Source organism: Danio aesculapii, chromosome 10, assembly GCF_903798145.1.
Source record: "Danio aesculapii chromosome 10, fDanAes4.1, whole genome shotgun sequence".
Lineage (NCBI taxonomy): Eukaryota > Metazoa > Chordata > Actinopteri > Cypriniformes > Danionidae > Danio > Danio aesculapii.
The window spans coordinates 6,284,819-6,296,493 of NC_079444.1; the positions used below are offsets into that span (position 1 = coordinate 6,284,819).

The 11,675-nt window shown below is 44.1% G+C and overlaps 1 protein-coding gene across 3 annotated transcripts; it reads right to left on the reverse strand.

Moving 5' to 3' along the window:
• Positions 1 to 3,212: 3,212 nt before the first annotated feature.
• On the reverse strand, positions 3,213 to 7,915 carry LOC130236196 (uncharacterized). Of its 3 annotated transcripts, XM_056466843.1 has the most exons (4): positions 7,264 to 7,915; positions 7,008 to 7,204; positions 6,815 to 6,905; positions 3,213 to 3,630 (listed from the first exon to the last, which is right to left on the reverse strand). In XM_056466843.1, exons 1-2 carry the CDS (start codon positions 7,712 to 7,714, stop codon positions 7,011 to 7,013), a joined length of 645 nt encoding a protein of 214 aa, XP_056322818.1. In that variant the 5' UTR covers positions 7,715 to 7,915; the 3' UTR covers positions 3,213 to 3,630; positions 6,815 to 6,905; positions 7,008 to 7,010. The 3 variants fall into 3 exon arrangements, with proteins under 3 accessions (XP_056322818.1, XP_056322817.1, XP_056322816.1); XM_056466842.1 differs by having other exon boundaries at positions 3,218 to 3,622; positions 6,815 to 7,204; XM_056466841.1 differs by having other exon boundaries at positions 3,219 to 3,630; positions 6,815 to 7,204.
• Between the last annotated feature and the right edge of the window lie 3,760 nt (positions 7,916 to 11,675).

An 11,675-nucleotide genomic window follows, 5' to 3' on the forward strand; every position in this document is an offset into this window, starting at 1 on the left:
ACGTTCAACACAAGGCAACAATACATTTGCCCTGGATTTAAAGTGTGCCATTTGGTCCATAAAATGAGGCAGGGATGGAACTGAAATCTGCAGTAGGGTAGTGCATCCAACTCATTCTGAAAACGTACCCCTATATACATTTCTGGAAAGTGCCAAATACGTCCTAGAAGGTATGTTTTTTTGCAGTTTTTGTTTTTGCAAATCATCCAGAGGGCGCTGTGTACACTTTTTGAGATCTCAAATTTCTCTCGCGAGTGATATTCATACCTGCTATTCTCACGTAAATCCATCAGAGGTCACTGTCGACTGACTGACTGTTTGGGTGACTGACTGACCGAATGACCTTTCTCCTAATTTTCTCCCAACCTCCATCCCTAAACCCTACCGATAGTGTTTTACAAAGCACTGATTGACCAGCGCCCACCCACTTTCCTAAACCCAACCGACAATGTTTTCAAAAGCAATCAAGAAAAACAAAGGCCATCCTGGCCTGCTGATTTTCATCACGTTTTCAGAATTTACCACATTCTCACCATGTTAATTACTTGTTTTTTGTTTGTTTGTTTGTTTTGTTTTTGTGCTACCTGATTTTTAGAACCGTTCTTCACCGGACTCGAACCCTGCCACCATGGTCAACTCCTCTTTGCATCTCAAGTCCACCAATGTATAATGCGAACAAACTGCTAACAGTGGGAAAGCCGTCCACACGGAAGAAGCGGTCAGCTGCTAGAGAAGGAACAGTAACATATCACCCTGTAGCATTTGTTTTAAAGACGAAATGCAGCGCTACATAATTCGCGATCTCCGGAAATGTATATAGGGCTACGTTTTAAGAATGAGCCTATGAGTATATCACTCCAGGAACAGTGTTAGCTATAACTAATCTAGGGGATGTGGGGGGGGGGGGGGGGGGGGGGGTATATGGGGAATCAGACGGTGTTGACCATTACATCTTGAAAATAAACTCTTAGTAGCAGTTAAACTAAGTATCCTTAAGCAGAAATGCATACTTGTGTTTCTGTATTTATAAATTGTGTCTAGAAGGTAGTTGAATCACAACTGTTTTCCCACTATCTTCCAATTATTTGTCCACTGCAGGTGCAAACATTTTATCAGCCATTTTGTTTTCCTTGATATTAAGGTGACAGGGTAAGCCTAACAGAATGCATTGACATTACAAAGGCATTTTGTGGTGCCCTCACATATGTGGGTACGCAGGTGCCAAGCTGAGCCTATCCTATCACAGAAACAACCTAGTAGGGCACACCTGAAACATATGATTAACACCAACACAAAGAACATAAATAACTCCAGACAGAGATGCTTCTAGGCTAGATTTATCCATGTGTCAGGTCCCTGTGAATCAGATGTCTTGGTTAGGCTGATTATAAATTTTATCATAAAGGTTTTTCAATACCTTTGACAACAAAATATGCCCCTACATAGGACAAGTGGATCCAGGGGACTCAAACTCAAATTCCTTGAGGGCCACAACCCTGCAGAGTTAAGTCCCATCTCTACTCCAGCCCACTTCCCTGCAGGTTTCAAACAAACCAGAAGGACCTAATTTGTTTGATCTGGTGTTTTTAATTAAGTTGAAGCTAAATTGTGCAGGACTGTGGACCTCCAGGACTGGATTCTAAGATCCCTTCCTTAAGCGGACACACAATGGACCCTTTTCTTAAGACTGTTATTACACGTTTGACGGTCATCATAATTTGAAATGCTTGATTTTTTTTAAATATTTAGATTTTTTTAATGTATGTACATTTATATGTATTCATGCATGAATTTTATCATATTTGCATCAAATTACAAAAAATAAATTGCCGCTTTTGCGAGGCGTTTCTAATGCAGCATTTATGGGCAGGACAGTAAATTTGACATTATTCTCTCTTCTGGCTGTTGAATTCCGCTACTGAGAATCCCAGAAGTATGAAAAGGGTCCACAATGGCCTGAATATACTTTATCCCACTTATTACACAGATACTTACCACAAAACATAAAAATGAATAACAAAATATTTTGACTCATAATAGTTTATTAATTTTTTTAATAAATGCAAAACTAAAGGAAACTGAATAAAGCATTCATTTATTTTCTTTTTGTCTTAGTGCTTTTATTAATCAGGTGTCGCCACAGCGGAATGAACCACCAACCCATCCAGCATATGTTTTACGCAGCAGGTGCCCTTCCAACTGCAACCCATCTCTGGGAAACACCCACACACACTACTTCTCACACATACACTACTGACAATTCCGCTCACCCAATTCACCTATACCACATCTTTGGACTTGTGGGGGAAACCGGAGCAACCGGAGGAAACCCACGTGAACATAGCAACTGACCCAGCCGAGGCTTGAACCAGCGACCTTCTTGCTGTGAGGCGTCAGCATACACTGACCTAATTATTATTCAATCACAAACAATCAAAAACAGTGGTGACAGACAAGCTTGCTTAAATATATATATTTGATTTAATTTGATTTGATTTATTTATTTTCGAACAGAAATATCTTACATAAAATATCATTAACAAAACATACATTTCAACATGGTCCAAAATGGAGTGGGATTAAGCACAAGCTTATTACATTCCCACCCCATTATCACATACATCATTCGTCTATTACTTAAACTTTTTTCTTTTTTTACTTATCTCAAATTTTACATGAGACATATTTTATCCTTGTCACGATACTTAGACAGAGAGGATCCAAAAGCAAGTATTTAATAATGAACGAAGGAAGAAAGTATCAAAGGATACCACAGGATGTTCTGGTGACAAGAAAGCACAAAACAAAAGAAAGCCACAGGTCACCACGAAGACATCAACAGACAGCGAGGGAATCTGGGGAACAATAGACAGGAACAAGGACAAACAACGGACTGATAACCAGCAGTAACCACAGGCTGAAATATATAGTCAGCAAACAAGGATCAGCTGGAGGATGATTAAGTCAGCACGCCGTCACACAAAAGGTAAACAAATCACACACCCTTGCACACGAAAACACACAAGGCATGACACATAACATTCAATTCAATTCAATTCAATTCAATTCACCTTTATTTGTATAGCGCTTATACAATGTAGATTGTGTCAAAGCAGCTTCACATAAAAGGTCACAGTAAATAGGAACAGTGTAGTTAAGTTTGTAGTGTTTAAGTTCAGATCAGTTGAGCTCAGTTCAGTGTGGTTTAATAATCACTACTGAGAGTCCAAATATTGAAGAGCAAATCCAACGATGCGCAGCTCTACAGATCCTGAACCATGCAAGCCAGTGGCGACAGCGGAGAGGGAAAAAAAAACTTCACTAAAGGCGGAAGTGAAGAAAAAAAAAACCTTGAGAGAAACCAGGCTCAGTAGGGCACGACCATTTTAATTTCTCCGCTGGCCAAACGTCTTGTGCAGAGCTGCAGTCTCAGTGGCGGAGGCTGGAAGCTGGCCTCAGCGAAGACTCGTCTGTCTCTGGAGCGTCATAGGAAACAGTCTTATGTTCTCCACTCTTCCATGACCATCGCAGTAGTTGTTCAGGATTCGGCCAGGTCCAGGATATGGAAACCTTGGGATCATCTCGTCGTTGGTCTTGGATCGAATCAGTGACTCTGCATAGTCTGAGGGCCTCGGGAAGAGTATCCCCAGGTGGAAATGGAGAATAAAGAAAATAATTAGCGTAGCTGATGTTCACAGTGTATATCAGCAAGATGCATAACCTGTGTGGAAGCCCCCTAAGTGGTGCACTAAGTGTATGCTTTACTGAACAGATAGGTCTTTAATCTAGTTTTGAATTGGGAGAGTGTGTCTGAGCCTCGGACGTTATCAGGAAGACTATTCCAGAGTTTAGGAGCTATAAATGAGAAGGCTCGACCTCCTTTACTCGACTTTGCTATTCTAGGTACTACCAGAAGTCCTGAGTTTTGAGATCTTAAAGAGCGAGTTGGATTGTAGCGAGACAGAAGATTGGTTAGATAAGCAGGAGCTAGATTATTTAGAGCTTTATATGTAAGAAGCAATATTTTAAATTCAATACGAAACTTAACAGGCAGCCAGTGTAAGGAGGATAAAATTGGGGTGATGTGATCAAATTTTCTAGACCTGGTTAGAACTCTGGCAGCTGCATTTTGTACTAATTGAAGTTTGTTAATAGAGGATGCTGGGCAGCCAGCAAACAGAGCATTACAGTAGTCCAGCCTAGAAGTCATAAAAGCATGGACTAGCTTTTCTGCATCTGAGATGGATAGCATACTTCGTAACTTAGCTATATTTCTCAGATGAAAGAAAGCAGTTTTTGTGACATGGGAAATATGATTTTTAAAAGTTAAATTGCTGTCTAATATGACACCCAGATCTTTTATAGTAGAACTAACGCTAACTTTGTATCCCTCTAATTGTAGATCGAGTTGTGAGATCTGCTGTGTACAGGATTTAGGCCCAATAAGTAATAATTCTGTTTTGTCTGAGTTTAAGAGAAGATAATTGTTGGTCATCCAGTCTTTAACATCTTTAATACACTCAGTTAGCTTGGACAGATTAGACGTCTCGTCAGGTTTAGTTGAAATATATAATTGAGTATCATCTGCATAGCAGTGAAAGCTGATCCCATGTCTTCTAATAATGTCTCTCAGGGGTAGCATGTATATTGTAAACAGTAAAGGGCCTAAAACTGATCCTTGAGGCACCCCGTATTTTACTGGGCTGATTTGTGAAGGCTGTCCATTTATATTTACAAACTGGTAACGGTCAGATAAGTATGACTTAAACCATTGTAGGGCCTGTCCCTGGACACCTGTAGACTTTAAGCGATTAATAAGGATACCATGGTCAATGGTGTCAAATGCCGCACTAAGATCGAGTAGAACTAATAGCGAGATGCACCCTTGGTCAGCAGCTAAGAGTAAATCGTTGGTTAGTTTCACTAATGCAGTTTCTGTACTGTGATGAGCTCTGAAACCTGACTGAAACACTTCAAAAACATTGTTGGTCTGCAGAAAGGAGCATAATTGAGCAGAAACAACTTTTTCTAGTATTTTAGATATAAATGGAAGGTTTGAAATAGGCCTATAATTAGCTAAGTTGCTGGGTTCCAGTTGTGGTTTCTTAATAATAGGTTTAATAACAGCTAACTTGTAGGGATTTGGAACATGGCCTAAAGATAAAGAAGAGTTGATAATGTTAAGAAGAGGTTCTCCTATAACAGGTAGCAATTCTTTCAGTAACTTTGTTGGAATTGGGTCCAATATACACGTAGCTGATTTAGAGCTATTTATAATTTTGTCTAGCTCTTCCTGTTCTATGATTTTAAAGCACTGTAGGTTATTTAGATTCAGAGGCGTGTTTACTGGATCTGAAGTATAAGGCGGTGCAGAAAGTTTAATATCTCCTATTTTCTGTCTAAAGCCTTCTATTTTATCACTGAAAAAATTCATGAAGTCATCACTACTAATTTGCGGTGGAACGTTTTGTTCCAAAGATGACCGATTATTTGTTAATTTAGCGATGGTGTTAAATAAGAATCTAGGATTGTTTTGATTATTTTCTATCAGTTTGCGGAGGTGCTCAGCCCTGGCAGATTTTAAAGCCCTCCTATAGCTGGACATACTGTCTTTGTATGCAATTCTAAAGACTTCTAAATGAGTTTTTTTCCATTTACGTTCCAGGGCACGGGTTGCTGTTTTGAGAGCGCGGGTATGACTATTATACCACGGTGTAGTTTTATTCTCTCTAGCCTTTTTTAGTTTGATGGGTGCCACAGTATTTAAAGTGCTAGTAAAGATGGCATCCATACTGCTGGTTACTACATCAAGGTCATTTGCGTTTGCGGGTGCATTTCGAAGTAGAGAAAGATCAGGTAAGTTATTTATAAATTCATCTTTAGTGGATGGAACAATAGTTCTACTAGGACGATATATCGGAGCGGATCTGCTAATTTCAGGTAAACACAGCTTATATAGTAAGAGGTAGTGGTCTGTAATATCATCACTTTGTGGTATAATGTCTACATCAGTGACCTCAATTCCATAAGACAGAATTAGATCTAGTGTATGCTTTAGGCGATGAGTTGGACCAATAACATTTTGCTTTATTCCTAGTGAGACCAGCAAGTCCGTAAACGCGAGCCCTAATGTGTCGTTAGCGTCATCTATGTGGATGTTAAAGTCTCCTACAATTAGTATTTTATCAGTTTTAACTAGTAAGTCAGAGATAAAATCAGAAAACTCTTTTAGAAAATTGACATAGGGTCCTGGAGGTCTATATATGGTGATTAGAGCGAGAGATAACATAGGTTTTTGCATAGTGTTTGGAAGGACAACATTAAGCGCTAGTACTTCAAAGGAGCTAAACATAAGTCCGTTTCTCTGATTAACATTAAGAATATCACTAAAGATTGACGCGACTCCACCACCACGACCAGTTTGACGAGCCTCATGTTTATATAAGAATCCTGGAGGAGTTGCCTCATTTAAACTAATATAGTCATTTTGTTTCAGCCAGGTTTCAGTGAGACAGAGTGCATTAAGATTGTTATCTGTTATTATTTCATTTATGATAAGTGCTTTAGGTGCTAGTGACCTGATGTTTAGGAGACCAAGCTTCATGAAATTTGTATTTTCACTTTTTAGTGTTTTTTCTGGTTTAATTCTTAATAGATTATTTCTGGAGCACACAGTATGTTTGTTTCTTGATCTAATAATACGAGGAACAGACACAGTCTCTATGTGGTTAGTTAGGTATGCATTACTGTTATTTATGTGGGACGAATAGGAGTCTGCGTGGCTAAATTGTGAATTTTGTGAATTTTTACTTACTAGTCAGATAGAGCGAAGTATTCTGGTGATGTTGTCCGACAGGAGTTCAGCTCCAGCTCGACTGGGGTGCAGCCCGTCAGCGCGGAAAAGCCTAGGACGCTCCCAGAAAAGATTCCAGTTATTGGCAAAGAGCAATTTCTGTTCTTCACACCATGTTAATAGCCATTCATTCAGAGCAAAAAGTCTACTGAACCTTTCATTTCCTCGGCGGTAGGTAGGAAGCGGTCCAGAAACGATGATCTGCGTGGCGGGCGAAGTGCGTCGAACCGTCTCGATCAGGCTCCTGAAGTCCTTCTTCAGGATCTCCGTCTGCCGGAGCCCGGTGTCGTTCGTCCCCACGTAGAGGACGGCGGCAACGAGGCTCTCGGCAGCGCTCAGGATAGTAGGTATCTATGCAGAAATATTCTTAACTCGGGCACCAGGGAAGCAGAAAGTGCGTACTTTGTTACCTTTGGAGGAAGTGGAGCGGACGTGGCGGACGATTGAGTCGCCAATGATGGCAACATCGCGACCCGTCTCGCGGAGAGGGGCGAAGCGGTTCTCCGTGGGGATCTCGAACACCGGAGGAGGAGACGTTCTGCCCCGGGACCTGGCAAGCACCTTACGCGGTTGCACCCAGGGGCCGTGGTAGCCGGGAGTCGGCGTGAACGACGCCTGGGTGCACCGCGTCCTCGGTGCGCTGGGCCTGGACAGAGAAACAAGCGGGGTTGAAGAAACTGGGAGATTGTCGTTGTATCGGACACTTACCTCAGACGAGCGAGTACGGGTTAAGAGCAGAGCCCTGATGCCCTCTCGCTTCGTCTCCAGCGAGCGAATCTGGGACTCCACCGCTTCCAGCTCCAGCTCCAGCGCCTCCATCGATGCCTCTCCTGCACTCAAGGACAGACACGCAAGCGACATTGTACAAGGTGAAGAGCAAAGCCAGAAAGTGAGAAAATAAATGAGTGAAAGAGGTTGGTAGCTTTAGCTGACCAGCGGTGCTAGCAGGCTAAAGCTACAAACACCAAGCGGATGCTCGAGAGACAGAACGTTTAAAAGTAGATTTGTTTGTATGAGTGTGTTAGGGGATTGTTCACCCCAAGTAGGAGAGATAAATATTTAGTGAATGAGGAGGTATTTTATGATAAAAATGTAAATTGCGAATCTAAACTCCAAACAAGCGCAGCGAACTCCAAACAAACGCAGCGAAGCTATCGTCCAGTGACAGTGGACATACAGAACATACAGAAAGAACACACAAACCCATCAACCGTGACAGTACCCCCTCTCCTAGGAGCGCCTCCTGGCTTGTGGGGGAAAAGCTTGTGGGGTTTGGGGACTGGAGTAGGCGGATTCAGACTGGGAAATGCAGGTGGCTGGTACCCTAGACTACATTCAAATGGAGAGAGGCCCGTGGCAGACACTGGTAAAGAGTTATGTGCGTACTCCACCCATGAGAGCTGCTGGCTCCAGGAGGATGGATTCTGAGACACTAAACATCGTAACATACGTTCAAGATTCTGGTTGGCTCTCTCTGTCTGACCGTTACTCTTGAGGGTGGAAACCAGAAGAAAGGCTAACAGTTGCCCCCAGTAAATGACAAAACTCCATGGATACGAAAGACATGATCAATGACAGCAGCCGCTGTCTCTCTGGCTGATGGTAATTTGGGCAGAGGGATGAAGTGAGTGGCTTTCGAAAACCGGTCCACTATGGTCAAAATCACCGTATTCCTGTTGGAGGGGGGAAGACCCGTGACGAAACCTAGCGCAATATGGGACCAGGGTCTTGACGGCACTGACAGCGGCTGAAGGAGTCCAGCGGGAGGACGATTGGAAGTCTTAGAAACAGCGCAAGCTGAGCAAGCCAATACAAAATCCCTTATGTCATGAGCCATAACTGGCCACCAGAATCGTTGTTTAATTAGAGACAAGGTGCAACTCACCCCCGGATGACAGGCCAACTTGGAAGAGTGACCCCAACGGATGACATCAGACCGTAATTCCTCTGGCACAAATAAATGACTCGGTGGGCATCCAGGCGGAGGCGTTACCCCTTCTAAGGCCATGCGGACCCTCGACTCGATCTCCCAGGTGACAGCAAAGATAAAAAGTCTTTGTGGCACGATGGATTCAGGAGGTGATGCATGCTCGGAGTGATCAAAAATTCAAGACAGTGCGTCAGGCTTAACATTCTTAGAACCTAGTCGGTATGAGATGGAAAAATCTAAATGTCCGAAAAATAATGCCCACCTTGCCTGCCTAGAGTTCAATCTTTTGGCGGATTGGATATACTCCAGATTTTTATGATCGGTCCAAACGATAAAGGGAACCCCCTAACCCTCTAGCCAATGACGCCACTCTTCCAACGCAAGCTTGACAGCCAGCAGCTCTCTATGCCCAATATCATAATTTCGTTCTGCATTGTTTAGACGATGTGAAAAATACGCGCAGGGATGCATCTTGCCGTCCAAGGAAGAGCGCTGGGACAGGATAGCACCGACCCCCACCTCTGATGCGTCAACCTTCACCACGAACTGCCGTGATGGATCAGGGGCAATGAGAATGGGGGCTTAAACAAAGCAGCTTTTCAGTCGGTCGAACGCAACTTGTGCTGCATTGGACCACCTAAACGGAGTCTTGGTGGAGGTTAAGGCAGTCAGGGGCGTGGCGAGCTGGCTGAAGTTGCAAATAAAACGCCGGTAAAAATTGGCAAAACCAAGATACCTCTGCAGGGCCTTGCGGGAGTCTGGGGTTAGCCAATTTACCACAGCCTGAACTTTCTCTGAATCCATGGGCATCCCCTCGACCGGCACGATATGTCCCAGAAAAGGAACAGACTGTTTATGAAATACGCATTTCTCCGCCTTGACATAAAGCCCATTCTCTAGCAGCCTCTGAAGCACTCGCCTGACGTTTTCAATTCAATTCATCTTTATTTGTATAGCGCTTATACAATGTAGATTGTGTCAAAGCAGCTTCACATAAAAGGTCACAGTAAATAGGAACAGTGTAGTTCAGTTTGTAGTGTTTAAGTTCAGTTCAGTTGAGCTCAGTTCAGTGTGGTTTAATAATCACTACTGAGAGTCCAAATATTGAAGGGCAAATCCAACGATGCGCAGCTCTACAGATCCCGAACCATGCAACCCAGTGGCGACAGCGGAGAGGGAAAAACTTCACTAATGGCGGAAGTGAAGAAAAAAAACCTTGAGAGAAACCAGGCTCAGTTGGGCACGATCATTTTAATTTCTCCGCTGGCCAAACGTCTTGTGCAGAGCTGCAATCTCAGTGGCGGAGGCTGGAAGCTGGCCTCAGCGAAGACTCGTCTGTCTCTGGAGCGTCACAGGAATCAGTCTCATGTTCTCCACTCTTCCATGACCATCACAGTAGCTGCTCTGGATTCGGCCTGGTCCAGGATATGGAAACCTTGGGATCATCTCGTCGTTGGTCTTGGATCGAATCAATGACTCTGCATAGTCTGAGGGTCTCGGGAAGAGTATCCCCAGGTGGAAATGGAGAATAAAGAAAATAATTAGCGTAGCTGATGTTCACAGTGTATATCAACAAGATGCATAACCTGTGTGGAAGCCCCCTAAGTGGTGCACTAAGTGTATGCTTTACTGAACAGATAGGTCTTTAATCTAGTTTTGAATTGGGAGACGTGTTGAATATGTTCCTGGAGAGAATGGGAAAATATCAGTACGTCATCCAGGTAGACATAAATGAACTGATCTCCGCAACGCTTACCATTTGGTCCGTATTTGAGAAGGCGATGAATGGAAGACTGCTTTTAATACCCCCAGGGGGCACTTTGAGTATTGCGTTCTTCCTTTCGGTCTGTCCAACGCCCCTGCAGTCTTCCAAGCACTCGTGAATGATGTGTTGAGAGATATGCTAGATCAGTCCTTTCTGTCACGATACTTAGACAGAGAGGATCCCCGGCCTGGCTGAGTTTGTCTCGCAAGCCACCACACGCATGGACAGGCAAGATGAACAGATGACCACCACCAGTCGCGCTATCCAAGCGTTGGTCACACAGGTGTCTGAACTCACCACACAGCTGCAGCATCTTCATACTGCTGGTGTCCAACAGCCTGTTGCTGCAAACATTAGTCCACCTGTTGTGTCCGTATTTGATCAAGCTGCTCGATCTTCCTCGCCTCGCCTCCCACCTCCGGCCTTTAACTACGGAGAACCAGAGTTGTGCTGTGCCTTTTTAGCGAAGTGCTTGTTGTACTTTTCCTTGCAGCCTTCCTCATTTTCCACGGAGGAATCGAAAGTGGCGTTTGTCATCACGCTTCTCACCGGGAGAGCAGCGCTATGGGGTACCGCTGTGTGGGAGAAGAAACTCCCATGTTGTTCTTCATTTAAAGCCTTTTCAGAGAAACTCAAGACGGTTTTCGATCGAGCCGTGGCAGGCAGAGAGGCGGCCCGGATGCTCACGGAGTTGCAACAGGGGCAGCGGAGTGTTGGTGATTACTCCATTGAGTTCCGCACCCTGGCGGCAGAGAGTGAGTGGAACGCTCAGGAGCAGTGGGACGTCTTTCTTCACGGGTTGGCAGATCGTATAAAGGACGAGATCTTTGCTTTGGATCTTCCTAAAACCCTGGATGGGCTCATTGATCTAGCCATTCGCGTGGACTCTCGTCTTCAGCTCCGGGAGAGACACACGCGACACACATACACTCTGGAGAATTCCCCTCTTCCGGCTGCCACTGTATTTCCGGGGTTGGTGGACACGCCCCTCTCGGAACCTGAACCCATGCAGATGGGCCGCTCTAGGCTGTCGCTGGAGGAGAAGTGCAGACGCCGCAGCGAGGGCCTGTGTAGGTACTGCGCTGGTACAGGGCACATCGCGGCTCATTGTCCCGTAAAAGCCAGAG

What these genes read in the sequence shown, in the direction of transcription:
- LOC130236196 (XM_056466843.1), bottom strand. Translation starts at nt 7,714, where the DNA reads ATGTCGCTTGCGTGTCTGTCCTTGAGTGCAGGAGAGGCATCGATGGAG. An exon ending in CCGCTCCACTTCCTCCAAAG is followed by an intron (nt 7,205 to 7,263) that starts GTAACAAAGTAC and finishes ATTTCTGCATAG; the next exon opens with ATACCTACTATCCTGAGCGC.